This window comes from Plectropomus leopardus, chromosome 6, assembly GCF_008729295.1.
Source record: "Plectropomus leopardus isolate mb chromosome 6, YSFRI_Pleo_2.0, whole genome shotgun sequence".
NCBI classification, from domain to species: domain Eukaryota; kingdom Metazoa; phylum Chordata; class Actinopteri; order Perciformes; family Serranidae; genus Plectropomus; species Plectropomus leopardus.
In genome coordinates this window covers 27,758,385-27,783,685 of record NC_056468.1, presented here as the reverse complement: position 1 = coordinate 27,783,685, position 25,301 = coordinate 27,758,385, and the positions used below count along the sequence as shown (strand labels likewise).

The following is a 25,301-nucleotide window of genomic DNA, read 5'->3' as shown; positions in this document are numbered from 1 at the left end:
AACACAGTCATGCACTCGCAAACATACACAAATTGTTGACAGGCTTGTTCCAATTAATGCATGACTGCTATCAATTACTGCGCCCTCCTGTGGCTGTTGTAGCCGAAAGCAGCAGATTTGTTTAGACTAAAAGATCTGCACCTTCATTTACATGCTTTGTTCCAGTTCTTTCTCCAGTCTCTTAGCTTTGCATGAGCAGCTTTTCTCTCCTGAAACAGAGATACAAACATAGAAACAGAGATATTGGAGGAAAGATTTCATACTAATCCTTTCGCATCATTTACTGTACCTCTCTTGCCTCAGGTGACAGTGGATCTTATTGTGTTTCAGCCTCAACTTGAGGTCCCAACCCAACAGATATTTATCTCTGATTGTCTCATATTTCTTTTAACCTGCCTATCCACATGGTACCCAGAATCTTGATTCAATCCACAGTGAGTCAGTCCATCACTGTGCATTAGGGTAAAATAATGCAACTATTCTCCCCAATCTCTATCGCCCCCTGGTGTCTGTCTGCAGCATAGGTCATAAAGCCCACCCTTTCATGTTAGTGACTGGGACATTACTCAAATACACACTAAATACATTTTTCCCAAAGATGGTCTCTGTCACTGAAGAAGTGAAATCACCATCCCATAATGGCAGCACCCATATCTCGAACATTTTAACCTCACTTAAGAATAGCGGGGGAGTGTAGAGGCTTTGGTACGGACATTTGTGGTGTCCAGAGGATGAATCTCAAACACCACCATGAGACTGACAATTGTGGTTTTGAGTAAAAAATCTCTTGGACTTGGATAGACGTGATCCCCTGACTTTCTCATCAGCCTTAGCTGTACGTTGTTTTTTGTGCCAAACAGCAAATATCAACATGTTAGGATACTAAGACAAGATGATGGTAAATGGTGAAGACTCATTGCCAGCCATGCAGCATCTCTTATTTGAGGCAATTTGATTTTTTTCATTTGCATTTGTCGTTAAACACAACGACAATCACTGTCTCCTCCATACATACTTCACCAAAGCTGAGCCCAATGCAAACATGCAAGTTTGATTTGCCACGTTTTATTAACCCGACTGCTTGGATTTAATGGGGGCGAACGGGAAGCAAATAATTGCCATTATTCTTTTTGTTCATGTATCGCTCACTGTTTGTGAGCATGTTCACATGCAGATGCTAGCAGATAACTGTCCAGTTTCACAGAGCCGCCAGCTTCAAAGCTGCACAACACCTTGATCCAAACACAAGGTGTTGCAAATGTTTAAGTTGCCATCTTGGACACGGTCCCAATAGACATCCCACACCGTTCTGGAGCACCATGACTATAAAGTGCTCCAGAAGATGTTTAACCAGGAGCTGAACTACAAACACACTGTGTGTAAGCTTAAATAGCATAACTGTCTGTCAAGATGCAGTTTCAGGTCTTGGTACACTGAAGATGAGACACCAAATCATCCTAGGAGCTACAGATGAAGTGAAGAAGCAGATGTGTGCTCATGCCCCTGTGGCTCTAATGGGAGCGGAGTAGACTTCCCGCAGCTGATGAAAGCATGAAGGCTTTCAAGGCCTTTGTTGAAGACGACCATGAGCCAGAAGACAAACTGTTGCTGAAACACCTGCAGCCTCCGAAAGCTCCAGATATCAATGCAAAGAAAATGATAAGGCGGTCTCTTATCACACTGACAGAAAACTCATCTGGCTTAAAGCAATACCTCACTCTGGAAGAACATTTTTACCTTTCAGCACACAACTCTCCGCAGCAGGTCCAACATCTCCCGCTCTGGGGATCCACAGTCAACACCAGCATTCAGACTTTCTCCCCTGCTCTTGGTATTGATATTTGCTAACAGCCAAAATTACTTTTTGGAAAGAATCATCCGGGATGTTATATAAAATAATAACTCCTGGATCAACTTTACCTTGTGTTTCATTACATTTCAAAATGAAAGTAAGAAAATAGCTAGCTGCTTTTTCGTCTTTTTTTTTTTTGACTCAAAAGGAGTCCGTTTCAGAGGCGACACTTTATGATGACCTGCCATCGAGTTTTCAAGAGGCATGTTAAATCTATGTGGGGGAAAAAATGAGTTAAATGGGAAATATCACTTAAAGGATCTTGCTTTTACAAAAGTGGGCTACAACATAATACAAATGCTAAGCCTGAAAACGTTTTGAGAGGCTGCAAGGTGAAGAGTTCAATTCCCACTTATTCCACACAGCCATTCATGCACTGATAGATTTGTAAAGGATGAAAGAGAAAAGCACTGACAAAATGGTGCATCTCATGCTCTATTAACTCCATGCCCACTACACACTAATAGCCTTTTTACACGAGTTGACATCAGAGGTGTTTTTTCCTCTTATTCTCCTAAATTAACCAGCTACTGGAAAGTGAATTATAACATTTGCCTTATAACAAAAAAACTGCAAACAACATGCTTTTCTTTGTCTAATATGGATATTTTTCAGAGCTTGCGATTTATTTTCAAAGAAATAAATGCTAACGAACATTAGAGAGTGAAATGCAATCATGCTGAGCGCTCGGCATTTTTGTTTTTCTCTCAAAACATTATGAAGAAGAGATGTTTTCGGAAAAGATACTAATTTTGTTCTGTAGTTGAGCACTCCTCGCTTGTGGTGGTGACTTAACCTTATCAGAGGAAATCACACAAATCAGTGTGTGTGTGTGTGTGTGTGTGTGTGTGTGTGAATACAATACAATGCCTTTTCTTTTTTTGAGTAATTGTCAATAATTTGTTGCTTCAATCCATGTTTTGTTTGTTTTTGTATGTTAATCACCACATTATTCACATTTTTACACTATTATTACTCTATTATCATATATTATTTTCCACATGATGTTGGTCTTTTCATGTATATGCTTTGTCAACATGATTTAGTTAACATTTTAAAGAAATAAATCCTAAATGAATGGGATGGGCAGCACCAGACATCACTATAAAAGGAGTCAGATCACCTTTGATTGCCTCTATGCTTGTAAATGTTTCGTGTTTCTTGTTGAACACTTCCACCTAGAGGCCAATTGCAGCAAAAACAGTTTCTAGTCCCATCTGCCGAGACTCTCAAAAACTCTGCTATACTATGAACCATTGAGACCTCTCATGTCACCTGGGACCAGTGCCCCGTTGTGTCCCCGGAGTCAAGACTAAACCTGAAGAAGCAGCATTTAGTTTTAATGCACCACATAGCTGAAACCAAAAACCTGCAGGTCTGCTGCAACTCGGTTTTAAACAAAGGCTGAAAATGTATGATTTTTATTATTCAAATATTATTCATTTCTTACACTGCACCATCGATTTGTTTCTTGGATTGTATTATAATATTTTATTTTCTATTCTGTTGCTGTTTAACGTTTTTAATTGGATTAAAATGTTCTTTTATAATGTGTTACTTTTGATGTTTTATGTAAAGCACTTTAAATTGCCAAACTGTGATATATTAATAAACTTGCCTTGCCTTAATTCTTGAGCATCTTTTGGGTTACGAGTGTGACCTTTTCTGGTCCAGATTTTTTTTTTGTCCGTTCTGTTTTGTTTGTTTCTTGAAAAATGATTTTTAATTTGATTATTTTGTGCCTTGTTTGAAACAGTATTTTAAGTACATTATAGTTGCAATATTTTTTCAGTATATTCAGGCAGTCTCTACAGAAAACTTTTTACATATATTTGAATATACATACCTATAAGAGACTCGCTGATGAACCCCACCACCCAAATTTGTCTTCCCCTTTTATTTATGTTGACACTTTTTGTTTATCCAACACTAACCAATAGCAGAGTTCCCACACCTTTAGCATCAGATTCAGCGACTGTTGTGTTTCACCAGCCCAGTTCCCTTAAATTCAAGGACCAAACATGGCATAGCAGTATGAGACTCGGATCCAGGTTACCTGAGAGAGAATTTTCATAATGAGAAGTAGCAGGCTCCGCAGAAGCTCCCAGAAAATTAAAAAGAGAAAGATACGAAACAATAAATTGTGTAAGCTGGGTGATAGACAGATTTAATTATGAATTAAAGAGCTGTTCTTGTTCTTAAATGTAGAGAGGATGAGATTTGCAATCCATGGATCGACTGATAAATTGTTGAATGTGTGGCGGCCTTTTAGAACATGCTTGCTTAACCAGTTGTAAATATATTTATCTCCTGTTAAATCGGTGCATAATGTACCTTTGTTACTGCAACTAATGTTAGTGTTTGTGTAGGTTTTGCAACTTTTTGTTGTTTTGGAATTACTTTGTTTTTTTCCTTCTTGCAAAGAGGGATGTGGTTATTAATTTATTTTTTATTCCCACTGCAACAGACTTATGAAATAGTCACTACTTTTTTTAAATGTAGCTATGCACACTTTTTTAGATATCTATTGAACTGTTGTGTGGTTTTATGTGTCTCATGAGTGTGAACGCTTTTTTTTCATGTTGTTTGAGACCCTGACTGAAAGCAATTTTCTGTCACTATATGATATTAAATAAAGTTTTTTGGATCTTGAATCTATTACTGATACTTTGCATAGAAAACCAAATAAATCAATTGTTTGTTGTTGTTTTTAAGAAACTATTCTTGCATAGATGTATAAAATCAAGCACTTTAATGACCCATGTCTTTTAAGGTCTATTGTCTTTTAAGGCCTTAGTCACAAGCTTTCAAGGATTTCATGGACACGTGGGCACCCGGCCGTACAAGCTTTAGCCTCTTAATCGAAAATTCGCACTTCAACAATGGACAAGCCCATTAACAGACAATTCAAAAATGCCAATCTGCCTCTATGAAGCAAAGAGTTGGATATATTATCAACTTCCAATCTTCTACCACCATGAAAAGAGTGAAATTCTCCATTTTCCTGTTTTGCAACTCCTCTAGGGAGGTCAAAGGTCAGGGTGAGATGCGCTCAGCGCTCCTGGAGCGGATACGGCTGCTGCGTCTTGCTGAAGAACAGCCTCAGCGGGGTGAAGGCAGCGGGGAACTGGCCTCTGGACATCCAGACGGAGGACAGTGTCTCTCACCATGAAGCCGTCCTGCCGCCCTGCTGATGTTATGTGGACCTGTTCACTCCTACATACCGAGCTGTTTCTGCTGTCAGTGAAGTCGTAGGAGGTGACCGCTTAACCTCGCAGGCAAAAGACTAACTGTGCTTGTAAAGTAGCTGTGCTGCATATTATCATTATTTAAGAGCAACTTACTGACAGGCTAAAACGCTTTTTGTCACTGCCCCCAAAACCAGCCATACTGATGCGATTCCATTGACCTCCATTGTTTTGGGGTCGAGGCAGAAATCTTGGACACTGACATCTAAAAATCTGATCACACAAAACTTAAAAATGTCTGCATGGCTAAATATCACTACAGGTAAGTCAGAAATATGCTTTTCAGAAGTTTAGCGAACTAATCCTTTAAAGTTATATTAACCAAAGTAACAACCACAGCCAATCTGACTGGTGAGGGTACGTTTGTACAGCAGTGGGTCATTTTTCTAAGAATATCTGGATTGTGACAATTCTTAATAAAATTCCTCATTAAATCAGAACCAGACTGGCATCACATTGCTCACTTTGGTTGTGTAACACTACTCCTCTGGTCTCAGAGGTGAGAAATGGTCGCTTATTAGTGGTGTTTCCATTCAACAGTCCAGTGAATTTTTAACACTTTTAAACATGTGCAGAAAAGAAATGCCAATTGGACGCATCAGGTTTCAAGCAAGGTTATTATAGTTCACTAAAGCTAAACTAAAAACTAAAACTAAGTGTGAAAAACCGTAGTTACCAGAAATAAAATAAAAAAAGTGTTAAGAGAAAAAAAGGAAAACTAACTAAAACAATAATGTTCTTACAAAACTAAAACACATATATAAAGTAAGAGTTGTAAGTTTTATTCTTTGCCAGTTTAGTCAAATTTGTGAACACAGCCAGCATGAGGAGGCATTGGTGTATCCGTTTCTCAAGACTGGGATGTCTAAATAACTCTGAGTCAACTGCCTTCAAAAAATGGTTGCTCTGTTGTAATACCTTTTCTGAACTTCCTAAATCTTGCTCCTAAAACTAAGAAAAACTAAACGTTTAATTAACAAAAACAAAAGGGAGACAAAGCCAATCCACTCTGGTAACTAGAATAAAAATGAAAAGCTAAATACTAATAAAAAGGGAAGAATACAAACTATAATCAGCGTGGTTTAAAGTGAATAAACTGAGCTACACAAAGCACTTTTGTCAAAAAGTTGGCATTATAGGCTATTCGATTTAGACATGGCTGTGTTTTGACAGTAAACAGAGTAGAGGAAGTAGAGGCTGCAAGCTGATGGGAGAAAAATGAAGCGAGGTCTTAAAGAATTTGTTTCAAGTGGGCAAGTTTCAGTTGTTCTTTCATGTCAGCGAGAATTTACCATAATTCATACTGTTCAGGCACAAAGGCAAATTGGGAATAACCAAAAAGTAGCAGACAGTAGATAAAGTGCTTCAGTCATGTTAAATGTTTGCTACTTACTCAGCAAAGGTGTTTCCATATCCTATTTAGCGCATTAACTCTTTTTCACGAAAGGTAAAAAAAACCACCCAATGACTGTTTTTCTTTTGCAAAATTTAGGATGTTCTAGCAAATGTTGGGATCTCCGTGCAGCTTTTTGTAATGTAACACTTCAAAGTGCACATAAAAATATGTTTAGGAATCTGATATTGGCTCAAAATGGTTATAAAATACAGAATGCTGTTTATAGTAAAATGCACTCAAGACAATAGATTGTGCTGCAAAACTTAAATATTGCCAAGTTAATATTTACTGGAATGTAAATGTATTTTAAACAGCTAACAAGAATTACCTACAGTATTTACATTAAAGCACTGTTAGTCAACAAATGCATTAAAACAGTAATTCTAAGACACACACATGTATTTAAGACATTACTGGCAATAGTAGTGGTTAAAGCTTATTAGGAAACATTGAACAGGTTTTACAAAATGTGTCTAAAGGTGCACCTTCCAGATCCAACATGGATCTTATCTAGAAGAAGCAAACTTTTATTTTCAGCTGTAAAATGTAGTTTTGAAATGCTTCTGTGTGATGTCACCTGACTTTTGAGACTGGCTTGTTTTACTGGTGCTCTTTCAGGAACTCTTTCATATAGGTGGCCAGGGCTGCAGTGTCCTCCAGCGTCACAGCGTTATACAGAGATGCCCGAATTCCTCCAACTGACCTGCAGGGGGAGACAAAGCATGATGACCGACGTCCACAAACAGAAAGAACACAAATCCATCATGCATCTCATTTCTAACTTTACCTAACCTCCTTACTTATGAAAAAATAATCGGTATTCTCTCTAGTAACACATGAAAGTTAGCAATAAAGAAGTTATTAATGCAACAACAGGAGGCATGTGTTTGACTGACCTGTGTCCTTTCAGCGATATCATTCCACGTTTGGATGCACCGGCCAGAAAGTCCTTTTCCAAAGCTTCGTTGCCTTCTTTCTTCCCCACACGAAACGGTACGTTCATGCGGCTTCGACAAGTCACGTCTACGGGACACCTGGACAGGTGGACACACCCCTAAGTTTCTCCAAATTCAACGTTGCAATTAATTAGATTAAACCTTTTTTTAAAATAAATGTTACATTGATTGTAGACTGTCTGGTCCTTAGTTTGGTTCACTAGCTAAAAATAGCACAATTAAGTTGTTGTTTTTCATGTGTATGCATGACATGTTTTTTTTCTTAAGGGTTTAATTTTTTGCTTTGGTCTTTAAGGCTCAACAATAACGGTGAAAACCAATTCTTGGCCTTCGGTTAGAATCAGACAGATGATGTCTACACTGTATTAAAAGCTCCCCAGCAATTTTTATTGTGTAGCATTTTTACATAGAGTCCATTTAATACAGTGTACAGTTATTGCCTTAGTTTGATTTTTGGATCCGGGACCTGTGAAAGTTTTTTTTGGAAGTGCGTACCCTCCTCACTGCTTGTTCTTGGCCTTTGGTTGCCATCTGTGGCAGCCACTTCTTAACATATAAAAAACAGGGCCAGCAAACAGCAAAACTTCCAATGAAAATAAGTGCATTTTTAACAATAGTTGCAGAAGTATTTAAATAGAAAACGCCCCATTTAAAAACACAGCAGGTGCGTTTGTGGGTTTACCTAAGGCACAGGTGTGTTTGAGAGACAACGCTGGAGCAAATTCATTTGTTTGAGTGTGGTGTGAATTAAAAAACAAGAACCAGATGGACCTGAACAAAAAACAAACAGGAAATTTGTCTTGGGAGGTAAAGTATAGCAGCATCTTCAGCTGGACTGAAAGCATTTATAACACACACCTCAATAAGTCACACATCAAGTTTGTTTTTGGGTGATTAAGTATCTTAATCACCCAAAATATGGTGACTAAGAAAGGAAAACATATTTACAGAAATTAAAGAAAGCTCTCATTTTTGTCAATTTGTTCGAGGTCAGCACAGTAAAAGTCTGTTTGCCAAAATAATGGAAAAGCATTTTATGTTTGACGTCAAGAGCCGACTCTTTATCAGCTTTTTTTTTCAGATCAAGTGACAGCATCGTTTCATAGCTTTATTAAATTTGAAGGTGCGTGTGTGAATCGGCAGGGCTGCAATGCTGCCCTTTAGCCCTCCATCACAGACATTTAGGTAAAGATAAAGAGTATTAAAAGCAATTCATCATCAGTCTGAGGTTTGGGATAAAAGACCTTAAAGTTTGTGGTTTATTGTCTCTTTATAAGATAATGAGGCTGCAGATGTTAATTCTGTTGGGATACCAAATGATGGAAATGTGTTTTTTGTTGCTCTTGGAGCAGCTGTATTGTACACCACCACATCTCCGTCAGTTGAAGAGTTAGACCATGATTCAGCCGGGGATGCTACACAGTATTTCATGCTAATACAAGTGACTTAAAATGTAAAATTTCAGAACAAATAAATAGTTTGCACATCTATTTCCAAACAGGTGCCTGAGAGAGTGAGCACAGCTTGCAGAGAAACTTAAAAACTTGCCTAACCTGCAAAAATAATTACCTGATTGTGGCAAACCTGCCTGACCACCTGTTATTCTTGCAAGTTTGACAGTGTGCGGGAGTTTTTACTGAAAGTTTGAAACCTTAAAACAGATTGTGGACCTGGACTGGCACTGATGGTTCAGCATTCCCAGAAAGTTTGGACTTTCGTTGAATTCTACCATTTCTACCTCTGCTGTGGAAGTTTTGTTTTACTTACTCATAGAAACCATTAGAGGTGTTGATGATGTCATAAATCATGGAGGACTTCTGCTTGTTGAGCACCTCCATAGCAGCACTGCCTCCGTTGTTCTTAATCCACTCCAGAACCAGACCCATGATGTAGATACTAAAGCAAATAAGATTTAAACAAATGTTAAATTAAAAAATATGATTTTTTTTATATATAACTAGGATGATAATTCTGATTTTTAGATAAAATAGAACAGAAATACTTAATTAACCCCGTGAGGGAAATTGTTTTGTTACAGCAGCATATAAAAGCAGCAACTGAAAATATTTGTTAAAAAGGCAAAATAATGCAAATATATATACAAAGGAAGGCACTTAACATAGAATAAAAGAGAATAAAATAAAATAAAATAAAATAATAATAAAGATTCATTCATTAGGAGAATATAATATTTTGGTAAATACACTTACTTGCTTTCTTACCAAGACTTAGATGAGAAAATCGATGTTTATATGTGACATTTAAGGCTACAGCCAGCAGATGGTTATTTTAGCTTAGCACACATTAAAGCCTGGAAACAGCTAAGGAAGTACTCCAGGAAGTAAGCGGGTCCCAGTCCAGTGCATGAACCCCCAGAAAACCACACAAAAGACATATGATGTGCTGGTTAATGAGCTTTAGAGGTGCTGGTAATTTTTTTTTTTTTCTTTACCTTTAAACGGAGCCAGGCAAGCTTTTTCCCCGTTTCCAGTCTTTACGTAAGCTAAGTTATCCAACTGATGGCTGTAGCTTCACATTTAACAAACAAGAGAGTGACATCGACCTTTTCATCCAACTCCCAGCAAGAAAGCTAACAAGCACATTTCCCAAAATGCTAAACTATATTTTAAAAAAATGTCTAGTGAAAAATGCAACCAGGTATTTCAGGAGACACAGAAAAAAGTTTTAAAAAATTAACATGTTAATAAAAAAAAAAACAAAAAAAAACAAACATGTAGATTATACAGATGCATTTAACCAGCAGGCAGGTATACGCTGATAATCTGTAAGAAACATGCTTAAAGTGATAAAAACAGAGGCGAGTGTGTACCTGAAACACGGCGGTGTGTTGTAGAGGGAGTTGTTTTCAGTCTGCACCTTGTAGTCCAGGACAATGGGACACTCTTTGAGGGCGTGGCCTATCAAGTCCTCTCGCACGATGACCACAGTTACCCCAGCACAGCCGACGTTCTTCTGAGCGCCGGCGAAAATCAGCCCAAACTACAAAATGCAAAGAGGACACATCTTTCTTTATTAACCTGTGAGGCAGAAACTTAAATTCGCCTTTGGAAGATCAACACGAGGAAATGTTTTTACCTAAGTCGAATATGAGTGCTGCCAACAGAATTTCTCTTATAGTTTAGGAATAATAAATGTTTTCCTGACTATCGATCCAGTCAACATGGAAATTTGAGGCAAAACTTTGGCTCAGAAGCAAAAGAACTGAATATTTTATTCAGTATTATTCTTGTGTTCACCTTCGACACGTCCACAGGTCGAGACAGGAAGTTGGAGGACATATCGCTGACGAGAACAACCCCGTTAGTCTCAGGTGTGAAGTTGTACTCCACGCCGTGGACCGTCTCGTTGCAGCAGTAGTACACGTATGAGGCTGAGGGGTTCAGGGTCCAGCTGCTGGGGTCCGGGATTTCTGGCAGGAGCAACAACAGAATATTGTTAAAGAAGATCAACAGAGTTAAACCAGTTTCTCTGGTTAGTTTTTAAATACAGTTGTCTAAAGCAAATCACTGACTTGTTAAAAAAAAAAAAAAGAAAAAAAAGTCTGTACAGGAAAAAAGAAAATTTGCTCTGTCATTTTTCAAAACCTAGGAAAATTCCTGACTAATTGTCCTGATGTTTAAAGTTTACAGTTAGACTAGACGACCAGTCTAAAAGCACACAATAATACAATTTTGTTTTTTTTAAATTGTGCTCAGTTTTGACTATTTTCTTATATTGTAGAAGCCATTTGAAATAGTGAATCATATTTGTCCAAATAAAAGATGACAAGTCACTAAATAAAAACTGACAAATAAGAAACGTTTAGAAACAACTCATCTCCAATCAAAAACCACACACACACACGTGGTAACTGTCCTGCATGAGTGTGCAGACACACACACACACACACACACACACACACACACACACACACAGGGCTACATTCTGCCAGTGCAAACATGTGTGAGGCTCAGACATTCTTTCTGCGCTGAGCGTCTGCAGACAGCTGCAAACAAGCTAGTTGGAGCACAGAAGGCTCGACATATTTTGACTTTGTATGACAAATCTGAAAGTAATTTTGCATTTTTTTTTTTTTTTTAACTGTGAAACTGCATCCAAAATTAGAACAAACAAGAACCCTGCTGAAAGCCTCGAACCCGACCATGTGGAAAAGGCTGCTGGCATTCCAGAGTCTTTCACAGGTCGTCTGCTCTATTGTTTATTACCTAACAGCCTGGGCACGCAGCCAGGGTGTGCACAGGGACTGTCATTAATGCAGCGCGAGTGACAATGGCCACATCATCAGAGCTGAAACTAGTTTTTAATGAAGTCATTATATTTAATTAAAAAAAAAAAGAAATTTATCTTGTTATCCTTTAAACTATTTGTTACATAAACTTCATTCTAGGACTAAACTTTGTCACCAAAACATGCCTGCTATTAAAAAAATGTTGATTTAAGCAAATATTTATTTATTTTTTTTTGTAAAATAGCCAATTATTAGTCTGTCTCTGCATTGACACAACATGCACACAGACTTACTCGTGTAACTATCCAGCTTCGGGTGGACAATGTTGACTTTGCCGTATTTCTCTGCTTCTTTCGCTGCTTTTGCCGACCACGTGCCGGTCACCAGGTAATCGGCGCACATGTCCTCTTTAAGACCAATCAGGTTGAGGGGGACACCGCTGAACTGTCCAGAGCCGCCGCCCTGCAGGAACATCACCTTGTAGTTGTCCGGGATGTTTCTGTCAAGACAAAAGGTCTCGTGTTAAAACGCTGTATTCAGAGCAAACACACGTCATACTGATCTACTGTCTTACAGACAGAGACGCCGTTTACAAAATATCTAAAACAAACGCAGCATATCAGTATCTGATTCACTGGTGCTGCATATTGTGAGAGAATCTGAATTAACACACTAGTTTAGCAGTGTTACGGTGGTGCTGCGGTACAGTATGGAGGAAGGAAAGAGGAGCGGAGAAGAAGGATAAAACACTAGAAGTCATGTGAAACAACAAAATCGGCACTTACAACAACTCTCGCAGGAGATTCTCCGTTTTGTTGATGATTTTGTTGAAATCTCCTGATCGGTGACTCATCTCTGGTTCGGACAGAATCAAAAACATCATTAGCATTTACTCACCTTTTAGCACATGTGATCTTAACTAATGATTACTTTCAACTCTGGTTTCACATCTATGAACATGTTTCCAGCGAGTGAGGAAGCAGCGACCAGCTGTGAGGGCAGATAATATTGTATACGGCTTTGAGTACATCACATCATTTTTCTTGGTGTGTAAGAAATATGTCAAGTAGATATCTTCCAAGGTCACGGTCTATTAGCACAACCTTTCTCCTCTGCAGTTAAACAGGGAAACAAAGAGGGTCTTTTATATAAAAAAAACCTTGTAACAGACTTTATTTGTTCTATTCAGACCGCTGAATATCTGCAGATAAACTTTGGAATAAATGTGTGGATTTTGTCCCCATTCTTTTCAACTGAAAGCACATCATCACTTAATGTCCGGTGTGAACAGGAGAAACGATTACAGCAAGAAAACCCCGACTGAAGAACAGACCTGAAAATTTGTGAACTTGTTCTGAACCCTGAACACCTGGATCGCTGCATTCAGAATTTCTTTTGAAAACATGGGGAAAACGTAATGAGCAACTTGGCAAGACATGTCCAGCAAAAAACCTGGCGAGAAATTAGCAAAAGATGACAAAAAAATGAAAAAGTAGCTGGTTGTGATCATTTGATATTATCCAAAAACAAGGAAAAATGCAGAGAAAACTACACTTATAGATCATTTTCGTTTTTGTTTCTGTAACTTTTAACTAATTTCTTGCAGATGTTGTTTGGCTTAGTTTCAGATAAATTTTCCTTTGAACTTTTTACTTAATTCTTGGCAAATTTTTGGGCCGTCTCCAGATTAGTTGCTCATCTCTCCTTCCCTTGTCTCTTGACAGAAAGTAAGCCAATTTGCTTAGTTTTCAAATGCTTAAATGAGTCTTTCATAATATACCTACTGATCATGACTGGAATACAGAAGTTTTGTCACATAAAAACTTAAATGCCACTCATCTGTAGTTTTACTCACCGAGGACACTAATACCGAGGCCACTGAAGTTGAGGAGCTCCTTCTGAGCTTGAAGCAGCACCTGCAAAATAAAAGCATCATTCATAAAGCATTTCTTCAAAGACTTAAGAGACAGTTCACCCCAAAATCAAAAACACCTTTTTTTCCCTCTTACCTGTATTGCTATTTACCAATCTCGACTGTTTTGATGCACGCTGCCGAGTGTTGGAGATATTGCCAACAGAGATTGCCCACTTACTCAAGATAATCCACAGATATTGTTTTTAGCAATTTCACACAGGAACTTTTTTTTTTTTCGACCAAACTACACCTGCTGACGGTGCCACTGCGCAGAAGGAGACGTGCATCTACTGCCAGCTCACCTGTCACCACTGAGCCAGCTAACGTTACAGCTCAGCCAAAGAGGACATGTTAACATGTGGTACTGTCATAAATACAAACCTCTTATCCATGAGTAGATGCACGTTTCCTTCTGCACACTGATTTTGTTTACAGGTGTAGTTAGGTAGAAAGAAAATAGTTCCTACATGAAACTGCTCTCAACAAAGTCTGTGAATTATCTTCAGTGACCAGGTCATGACCTCTGGAAAGAGACACTGCTGTTGAGTTTTTCCAATTGTTTTCTTTTTAGTGCTTTGAGCTCCACAAGCTGAGTGCCATCCAGTGCTGTTATATAAAAGAGACTTTATCTGCGACACTCACGTACTATAACAAATCTAAACTGATAAGTAGCACTACAGGTAAGAGGAATCATATTCATTTTGGATTTAGCTGTGAAATGTCCCTTTAAATCCGTTTCGAAATGATGTTTCTGTAACATAACAGTTTGAAAGATAAAGTCAAAAATTAGTCAATTCCAACCAAGCACTAAAAACTGGAAAACACAAAAAACTCAAATACAGTGTGTCTTTGCAAATGTAATTAGTAAACTTAAAAAAAACGTGCATGGTTAAGTGTCTACATTTTATTATGTAGCGATTAAAGCCTTTCTGTCATGTTAGAGGAAAATGATCTTCCTGTAAACTTCTTTGGTACTTTAATAAAGTAAAAAAACACTCAATCCTCAATTGGATTATTGGGATCTAACGTTAGAGAATCTCTGACTCAGCACTAAAAAAATATCTTTATCCTCAAATGATGTTTCATGCAAAGAACCAAACACACAAATGACTCAGCGAACTTCAATGTGGCTGAATTTACCATAAAATGTGAATATTTACCATAAAATGTGACTATGGTTTCGTACGTGCTTTGATTTATTTGTCAGACACGTAAAGTGTTTTTCTGCCATCTAGAGGTTTTATCTGCTGCTGCCAGTGAGGCACAAAGGAGCAGGTTTCCACTTCAATGAATGAGGCTGATGCAACTCAACACACGATTTTCAACCCGGTTGAGCGGAAACATACAAACGCCAAACCAACAGCAGCTCTGACACCGACAATCTCACGTTACTGCGAACAAATCTCACTCCGAGGCTCAAACAGGGTCCTAACATTAACAGCGACTGAGTGGATGCGGCGTTTTAAATGTTGCACTGAGTAAGACTCGTGTTTTTGTAGCTTGTTCTCGCATAATTAAATGTTACACAAGCAGTCTGAGGATCCAAACTTACGGATTGGGGGAGTTTTGCAGGACCGGCGCCAAAGTTGATGGTTTGTTTCTGCTCCATGATGTAAGAAAAGATTTCCTGGTGGATGTTTCCTGCGTTTGGTTGAGCGATGCTGCTAATTTTCAGACGCGACTGCACTCCTGCTGCTGCTTTCCTCCGGCTGCGCTCGGCGGCGGCGTGGATGCCAATTATCAAGCAGGGTGTACAATGCTGCGTTCAGGTGCGCCCCGGAAACTCGTAAACTCGAGGAAAAGCCAAAGTCAAGCTAAACACAAATTACCATATGTGGACAATAAAGATAAAGATACAGTAAATAATGAGGCTTATAAAAAATAATTTCATGGTTATTGGTTTGATAAGTTAGCATTTTTTTTTTTTGCTTATTCTGAGATAAATAGGCTATTTTTTCACAGGAATGGAAATATGAAAACAAACAGCAGTAACAAATGTTTTGCCCCATTTTTATTTATTTATTTATTTATGTTAAACACACAAACAACAGATGCCAGTAGATACAGTTTACTACAGCACACCGTGCCTTTACACAACAATGGTTACAACAGAGACCATTACAAAGGTCACATAAGAGGCCACCATAAATACACATAACACAGGTCAGAATAACTGTCCAAGGGCTTAAATTCTGTCTTCAACAATAGTTAGGTGCCCATAGATGCACTAAAAATGTTTTAAGCTGTAATCATTCCTAATGTCAATATTGATAAAAGATCTTTTTCCAACATACTTTAAATGTATGTTATGAGGGACAAAATCCATAGCCCTTGTTCTGTTCAAATATTTATTCTTAATTTTATCTGAAATTTACATGAGGCTACAGTGTTCCCTTGTTGAGCTGCATTGGAAAATCAATGTAATTTTGGCAGATTCACACTTAATTTGTCTAATTCACAAAGCTGGAGTCTAAAAGTTGCTGTGCATTTCGTCTTATATACGGTTAATGGCCTGTATGGACATGAGACATAATTACAGCTGGAAAATCCTGTTTGATTCTTTATATTGGCACCTGACTATTGTGTTAAAGCAGGTATAGACTGTGCAGGTGGGCATGTTTCAACAAGAGATTGTTTCCAACAGTCACAAACGAGGAACCTCCTCTGGATTTGAAGTTTGAAATTCAGTCTGTCAAATGCCAATCCATGTTTTTGTCTCTGAAAATCTGAATGTCTGATATGTCTGTAATATGTATACATCTGCTGTGGGAAATAATTTCCAGTGCATAATTAATACAAATAATAATAACACAAACCCAGTCCTTAAACCCAGTTGATAACCCAGGCCATTATTGGGGTCTGTGGTTTATTCATTCACGGGCAGTTTGTGGAAATACAACTTTTTTCGGTACTATCTGAAGGCAGCACAGGGACCCAAATTCTCAGCCAGCGTTTTTATTGGCTGGTGTCACATGTATGTTTGGTAAGCAGCTGTCATTGGTGGATATCGACTCAGCTGTGGACTGATTGGCTCTAAAGTCACGCCACAAAACTCTGAGCGCGCGACAGGCATGATGGAGTCAAACAAACAAGTCCAGAGCAGGACAGCTTTACATGTAACCATTAATATCACAGTTAACAGTGTGGCATCATGGGAGACTGCAACCCCTCTGCCACTGCATTTAGGAGGAATGAAACTCTGCTGCAAAAAATGGTTTAACACACACACACACACACACACATATATATATATATATATATATATATTATGCCTCCATCTGCTGTTGAGCCATCATGATAAGAGCATGCATAATATGATTTTAAGTCCACTACAGAAGAGGCCTGATGATCACTAAAATTAGGTGGAAAAAATATTTACTTACTGTATATATATATATATATATATATATATATATATATATATATAGATATATATATATATATATATATATATATATATATATATATAGATAGATATAGATGTTAACATCAGTTATCAGACAAGTAAGTTATATATTGGCATATTGTATACTATGCTACACAAAGATAAAGCGCCGAGGTCCCAAAAATCCCAGTCTAGAGAACTCACTCAAACAGACACAACACAGTGGGAGAAGAACATGAACATTTTTAAAACTTTTTTAAGAGAACTTTTTTAAAAGCAGGTGATGACAAAATGACCTTTGAAAACTGACCGAGCAGAGTTTGTGCAGTTTGGAAACGGCGTATTTAACCCAAATTGTAGCACTTGACCTATACACTTTACTTTACTTCCTTGAGATATAGTAAAGAAGATAAAACCAGGATCTCAAACATTTTCACATCCAGTAAACTGATTGCTTCACTCCACCTAAATTGTAAAAATGTGACAAAGATAATTGTGTTTCAGCAGCTCGTGAGGGTCACGAGAGGCTCCTGATTGGTTTGTCCTTTTAAAAGATCATACAGCATGCTCCTCGTTGTGTGTGCGTGTGCGTGCGTGTGCGTGCGTGTGTGTGCGTGTGTGTGCACACTAGCAGTATGTCTATGCACACATAAACCAGATTGAGCAAACTGCTCTCATCTCCAGAACAATCTATAAATAAACAATGAGCTCACAGTGTCCGAATGCCCAGCATGGCCTTTAGGAGCCAGATGAAAGAAAGTGCATCTCTGCTTCTCCTTTGGGTGCCTGATGATCCATCTCTCCAACGTCCTCCTCTGCGTCCATGTTTCCCACCCTGACTCTCCCCCTTGTGTGCCACAGAAATATGGCGGGGAACGCGTGCTTGAAGGCCTTTCTGAAGTTATTGCCCATGAAGGCGTAAACCAGCGGGTTGACGGAGGAGTTGGAGTAAGACATGCAGTGACCCCAGATCTTCAGCTGTGGATGTAAAATTGAGATGGAGTCAGATGAAAGGCATCGATCATCAGGGTCACAGTGCAAGAGTATAGCAAGAGCATCAATTTCTGTCCTCGCAGTCCAGTCATGAGATAAATTGAGACTGCAGTCTAGTTACCTATGCTAGAAAACACCATGGTGATTAACTCACCTTGTATAAAATGTAACTGCGGAAGCCAAAAGCTTGCAGGAGGATGCAGATCTGGATGGGGCCCCAGCAGATGAGGAATAATGCCACCATCACCACCACCATTCGGGAGACTCGCGCCCGCACTGCTGCAGCTCGCTCCGCCTGAGCCTGCAGCTGGAGTTGGAAAGGCTTAAAACATTTTATTCTCTCTAGAGTTAAGAAGTACAAATACAAAGAACAATCCTATATTTTTGTCTTACTTGGTATCCGCTGTCGATGGGATTCACGCTGGCTTGCCCCATGCGCTTAAGCATGAAGGCGTAACAGGCTGTGATGGTGAGCAGTGGCAGCAGGTAGACGGCCAGGAAGCTGTAGATGATGAAGGCTCTCTGGAGGCAGGCTGAGGGGAAGACCTCACTGCAGTACGTCTGAGGGCCAAACCAGTATCCTGCTTCCAGACGCTGGTACACAGCTACTGGAATCGACAGAAGCAAAGAGCCTGCAGCGGACAGAGGACATGACTGTGTGACTCAGAACGTGGTAATATGTTTCAGTTGTGCCACAAGTTGCTGGTGCCAAACCAAAAAACAGACCATGTGGAGAGCAACTGGAAAATCCACAATTATAGTGACTTTGTGTATACTTGCTCAGTAAGTTTCTCATAGAGCCTCTAGATCAGCGTCTGCATGAGACTGTAAGATTTGGGCAATCAGCTTTTTCTGTGAAAACTACAAATCAGTGGACCACTTTGCCTGACGATGTGAGGGGCTGCAGCTTTATCAGGACTTTCAAAACCACCTTGAAAAGATGGCTGAAAGCTGCTCAGCTCTGTACTCACAGACCTTGAACTCTTGACTTGAAGATTGTGATGAGTTAAAGTGATAATCTCAAAGATTTTCACCTAAATAAATATCTGGTAAGTCACTATTTGTTGCTGAATAAGGTAACACAACAGTGACTGCACTTATGATCCTCTGATGATATTTTTGCAGTATTTTCTATATTTGCATTGTAATTAACTGGGTGTCAACGGTGACATTCCCCCAAAAAATGCTGTATTAAGTTTTCTACTGCTGCAGCTTCATATTAAAAGTATTTAAGTGGTTAAAAACTGGTTGTGAATGTGTGTGTGTGTGTGTGTGTGTGTGTGTGTGTGTGTGTGTGTGTGTGGTGTGTTTGTGTGATACCTATCCAGATAGACACAGAGACGGCCAGAGCCATGCGTGGGGTGCGGTGTCGCAGTGACTGCAGAGGATAGACGGTCACGTAGCAGCGGTCCACACTCATAGCTGACAGAGTGATGCATGTTGCCTGAGCGGTCACCTGAAACATGACGAACACAAGGAAGCTTTGTTTCTGTTTCACACTCTATACTTTTACTTTTAATTTTCCCTTTTCTTTTCTTTTGTCACTGTCAATTTAATTTTGATTTATGTTTTGTTTCTACATTTAGTATTTAGGTTTTTTGGGTAGCTGCACATCTAATTGCAGTTATTCTGCACATACAGTCCTTAGTCCTTAATGCTACAACGCCATGATATTACTATTGTGCCAAAGTCTCCAGCACTTCCAGACCGGTTTGTTTGTGTGTTTTTGTGTGCGTATCTCACTTGCTGAAGGTAGTTCACCAGTCGGCACATGAACTCTCCAAAGATCCAGCTGGGCAATGGGTACAAGGTGGCAGTGAAGGGAACGCAGCAGACCAGAAACAAGAGGTCAGTCGTGGCCAGGTTTACTGTAACAGAACAACAGCCGTAACTCCTTAACAGAGAAATTCAATTCAAGACACGCTGAAGTGAGATGCATTCAAAGACGATTGCACAAAACCACAAATACCTGTGTTAATACCCATAATACTTCCTTTCAAAATTCACCAACTGAACTGTGTGCTCACTTTTGGATTACTCAGAAGAGAGCACTAAAAATTAAAATGATGAGGTGTAGGTAATATTAAGCTACATGGGTAAAAATGTCTCAGATAAAAAGTCGGTTGGTTAAAATTGACTCTGCATTACATTTTTAAAGAGGATTCTCTATATGATGAGGATAAAAATGTTATGTGATAGAACTGATAAATTAAAGACACCTTTAGGCTAAAAGGATACAACAAAAGTGTGTTTAAGACCTAGTGTGTATGTGCAGACAGCAACCAAGTCAAACTTCTGAAAGAGAAATCCAGCACTTAATTCATATACCAGATGAATGACAACTTAATTATGAAGTTGGATGTTGTTCTGATATATAATCAAATAATCATCAATGTATAGGCCTATTATCAGGCATCAATATAATTACACAATTACACAGGGAAAAGAATATATATTTACATAAAATTAACATTACCCTAAATGCACAAGATAGGCATGGACTATTAATTTTGCCACGAACATTAATTATGCATGTTGTAGCCACCAATATATAGAACTACTGAAAGGTTACCAAAAAGACTTGATCTTGCTGCAGAAATGTTCAGAAATGTTACCTATGTAAAAGTTGGTGACGGTCTTCATTTGCTGGTGCTTGGTAACCACATGGATGACCAGCGAGTTCCCGACCAGGCCGACCAGCATGATGAGGCCAAAGAAAGTGGGGACCAGCCAGGCGTCGACCAGCACCGGGGGCCCTTGGCCCTCCTGAGCTGTGGACTCGTTGCATACCGACCCACAGTCTGGACCCTGATTGCCTGTTGGTTCCTGGACCATCTTCACAAATCAAAGCCAGGAATATTTCTAAGGTCCACGTAGAACATATTTGATTAGTTTCTAAAAAATAAAGAATAGAAAATAAAAAAATAGAAAATAATTTAAAAAACACTTAAGTTACACAAAAATCATCATATTATTAAGAATTTATATTCAAAATAAAACCAATTAAATTTATAAATATATGCCCATTTCAAATTATATTATTATTATAAGATAAAGCCTATTTAAATACTTAAGCATATTTAAAAAGTTGTTTTTTTTCCTGTGCAATAAGGTTCTACCTGACCTGTGCCTCTTTGCTCCTGCAGTGTTCCTCTCTCTGCTCTGTAAAGCCGGGTTTAGTCCCGTGTTGATCAGCGATGGGCTGCTGTTCTGTTCTCTGAGATGAAAGCACTGTTATAGACCCCCATAAGTGCGGAGGGGAGGGGGAGTTTGGGGGAGACAGGAGTCATTTCAATTTGTAAGCAGAGAGAGAGAGAGACGGAGGGAGCAGAGGCTTTCAAACTAAATCTTCATCATCGCTTGTAATTGCAGAACCGGGTGTCAGAAATGACAGCAGCTGGATTTGAATTATTTAATTTTTTTCATTGTGTCAGCATCCTGACTTTAAGACTTTAGCTGTCACATGCTGTCTAAATTCTTGTCACAGGTCAAAGTTATTCCACTACAGTGTTTTTTAATCAATAACAGCTGATTTATAAAAAAACAAAAACTCTGGAATAATCATAATGACTAGTGCTTACCTGAAACCAAAATGAAAATGAATGGGAGATGCAGCTGGGGGTCGTGGTGACAGTACAGCTTGATCTTTGTACAACAGGCAGCTTCTAAAGCTGACATTACATCTTCACCTTTTGCTGCAAAAGAGCAAGTGGCAACTGTTGCCAAGTACTCAGCGTGACACAAATGGAGAAAATGTTCAAGTACAGGGGTGACGTCTGCTTTTGCAGTTGTTGTTTGGCAGATTATGCTCGCCATCAGACATGTAAATGTCTTTTCTTCAGATAAAATAAAAGAAAACTGGTATTTTACAGGCTTTTTTTCTGTGTGTGCAAATCAAACGTATTTGGGATGTGTTCAGGGCTTCTGAAAACCTTCATTACAGCTACTCCTATTTAGAAAAATTACTTTGCATATGTTAGACCAGAAAGTGAAATATTTGCCTTTTATCAATTTGCCGTTGCAAAAAAAGAAGGAGCTTATATTTTTTTGAAGTACGTAGAGAATATTCACAGTGGAAAATGGGTTTACTGAGGCGCTCTTAGTTTGGATGTGTGCCAGGAAACATTTTCAGTCATTATTTTTTTGTCATCTGCATGCTGAGTCACTAATGTTTATACATGCAACTCCTTATTTATTTATCATGTATAACAAGCTTCTTGTTTGTCCTTGTCTTTATCAGTGCTGCAGTAATCTTCAGTCTTTTACACAAAAGTGATATGTTAAAAAAAAAAGTACACTTTCTCTGCTGGTTTCAGTTTGATTTTTATCTCTCCATTGTCTTTTCCTCAGCTGAGTGTTAAAGATATAAGTTTTGATTAGTCGTGGCGAGCAGTTTTCCACGCCGTCTGTGTGTTCCTCTGAACTCCAGATTTCTTTGAGGCACCTAAAAACAGCTTCATCTGGAGGTCCGTCAAGTCCTTGAAGTACCATGGACATGTTGACTCTGGATCAGGAACAAGCATTAAGACAATTAATGGAGGATCCATTATTGATTTACTGTTTGGTCCACGGTTGCTGCATAGAAGGTAAAAACACAAGGAATTATTATTTCATGATGAATTAAGCAGGCTTTGTTTGCTATGATCATGAAATTCTTATGTGATCACAGGTAAATGGTCTGTCTATTTATACGTTTACATCAACTTTTTTACATCCCATTCATTTATACTTGTTTATTATGGCTTCAAGAAACATGTTCAAACTAAAAAGTTAATAAAAAACAAGCTATATTATAGCTTGCAATCAGGTTTCCTTATTATCCAGTAAATAATCCCCTATACTCATGTCCTCTGTGGCTCGCCGTCCACAGGGAACAGGGTAAGTTGAGTCATGGGCATCATTCTTTTTTCTATGTTTTGCTTTCCTGTTAAAAAAAAATCAAGACTTAATCAAGACACTTAACATAGAATAAAATAAAATAAAATAGAGGCCCAAAAGTTATAACCATACAGCCATAAAGCTCAAACAATCAAAACACATGACGACAACATCAACAACAACCAGCTGTGAAAGCAACGTCATTAACCCTTAGGGACCACTTAAATATCACACGCACTTATATCCCTCTGAGCACAAAAGGCTTTTCAAAATCAAGCTTAAAAAATATTACACATTAATATTATTTTCTACTTTCAATGAGTTTTTTTATTTATTTTTTTTTTTTTACCAATATCAGTACTAATCATAAATATCAAATATTAATAACTTTTCACAATTTTAACCCTTTGAATGCCAGGTTTTTGACACTATTTTTATAGGGAAAATTATCAAACACAAAAACTGAATTATTTTAAAATGTCCTGTATGCAAAGTAGCTTTTTTGTTGTTTTAAAAACAGCACAAGCTAACTGTAGCAGGAAAGTAGTAACTGCAAAATGGCCTCTCAAACCTGACTATAGTTGAAGCACAATCCTCCAAATAATTAGTTTGTGTTGTATGGAGGGAGGTCAGTAGGGGAACTATATGTATTTGCAAATGTAACAATGAATTGTTGCTTTTTACCAGTTTGTGGAAGCTGCTCAGGCAGTGTCCTCTGTGGTTCACAGGCCTGCTGTTTGGTCCAGGCCTGCACACCCAGGATGTGTGGATGCATCTCTTTAAGCCGCTCTCTGATGGAGGAGGTCGAGCCAGAAGGCAGCATCTTGGACTTTGCTACCAGCAGTGAAAGGATGGCAGGATTTGAAGATGGTAAATGGGGCTGCAGTTGTCTCTCCTGAGAGGAGGCCACTGTAGTGATAATGGGGACAGAAACAGGTGAGGTTTCTCTCAGGTGATCCCGCCTCTTAAAGTGACACTGGGACAACCGGCTGATGTTTTCAGGGAGGACAGCTCTGGATCTGAAAGTCCCACGGGTGTTAGGAGCGCCTGTCCTAATGTTCTTCAGGGTGGAGAGAGTGGTGCTGATGTTTCGGGGGTCAAAGGTTGGTGGTTTGATCTCAGCCAAAGCCTTTAATAAGTCTGAAATCTGTGAGAAGTAGCAGACACAGAAAGCACACAAAAACTGATACAAAGATGAAATATTTGTGAAGATTCTGCCAACACACATCGTTCTCAGTGACTTTACTGCTGTAATTCATATATACGTGATGTGAATCTGGTTTTAGTGGGTCGTTGGGGTTTTTTTTTTTAAATTTTTATAATACTTAGCCACATTTTCTTTGTAAACATACTGTATTTCATAGCACAAATTAGCTAAATAAAATCAAAAAGGAAGTACAGGAGAACAATGATACTAACTGCAAAATAACTGAAAAATACCCCAAACTTTTTTAGAATTATTATAATTATCAGAAATTATTATTATTTATCTATATAATTTTTTTATTTTGATGGTTTTTAGGTAATTTCCTGTTTTGGTTCATTTACTTTTATCATTATTTTTGCTGACTAATTTTGCTAATTTGGGGTAAATTTGGTAATTTTATTGGAACTTGTTTCTTGCTCTTTTTTGGGTCATGTTTTAAAAGGTGCTCATTGCCTGATTTCCATGTTTTTGAAAGTAATCACGCGAATCTCAAGTTTGAAGGGGTTAACACGAATGGGACTTACGGACGGACAACTCAAAAACATGCTGCCTCCAACCACGGCTATCTCCATTGCAGAGTCTAAAAATAAAACTGAAATATCTGCACATCCCTCCCCGGTCCCATGATATCATTCTTTAAACAACTCAAACTTTTAATGTTAAAAGGTGTTGTGCTTGCTCTGAAAAAGCTCTTTGTAAACAGTATTATTCACTACCTTCAGCTCATAGGACTCTCTGCTGTTAGAGTCTCCATCCTTGTTTTGATGGTCCATGACCCCAATGTACCTTAAAAAATATCAAAGACCCCACCTATTACTTCAGCAGTGAGAATGCTAAAATAGGGATTAAAATAAGTCTTTAAAAGTGACTGTACCTCCCTCTGCTTCCACCTGAACAAAACACACAACAACACAAAAACAGTGAAAACAACTTGAAAATTTAACAGGCAGAATCCATCTGGCTCTGACAACAGAGCCGTCACCATGACAACTGTGCTAAATTTGTCAGTTGAGTAATGATGCAACTGTAATTCTGCCACAGATCCTACAAACTGGCACAGAAAATGGCTTTTACCTTATAAATTTGGTATTCGTAACAAAGTGAAAGAAATTCATTTCAAAATTTTGCACATCTATCCAGCAAATTCTATCATTTCTAGGTATGCAGATGCTGAAAACTCTTACCTCTTCTGTGGGCTCGCTGATGTAACTTTAATCCAATA

General features: G+C 38.5%; 2 protein-coding genes across 2 annotated transcripts; both read right to left on the bottom strand.

Moving 5' to 3' along the window:
• Positions 1-5,861: 5,861 nt before the first annotated feature.
• Positions 5,862-15,364, bottom strand: psat1 (phosphoserine aminotransferase 1). Its single transcript, XM_042488141.1, has 9 exons — positions 15,169-15,364; positions 13,557-13,617; positions 12,487-12,556; positions 11,995-12,200; positions 10,710-10,882; positions 10,283-10,452; positions 9,220-9,348; positions 7,393-7,530; positions 5,862-7,199 (listed from the first exon to the last, which is right to left on the bottom strand). The coding sequence occupies exons 1-9, from the start codon at positions 15,223-15,225 to the stop codon at positions 7,097-7,099; spliced, it is 1,107 nt and encodes a 368-aa protein (XP_042344075.1). The 5' UTR covers positions 15,226-15,364; the 3' UTR covers positions 5,862-7,096.
• Positions 15,365-17,680: 2,316 nt separating this feature from the next.
• kiss1rb (KISS1 receptor b) lies at positions 17,681-20,829 on the bottom strand. Its single transcript, XM_042488181.1, has 6 exons — positions 20,610-20,829; positions 19,738-19,862; positions 19,315-19,450; positions 18,388-18,626; positions 18,149-18,301; positions 17,681-17,979 (listed from the first exon to the last, which is right to left on the bottom strand). Exons 1-6 carry the CDS (start codon positions 20,827-20,829, stop codon positions 17,740-17,742), a joined length of 1,113 nt encoding a protein of 370 aa, XP_042344115.1. The 3' UTR covers positions 17,681-17,739.
• Between the last annotated feature and the right edge of the window lie 4,472 nt (positions 20,830-25,301).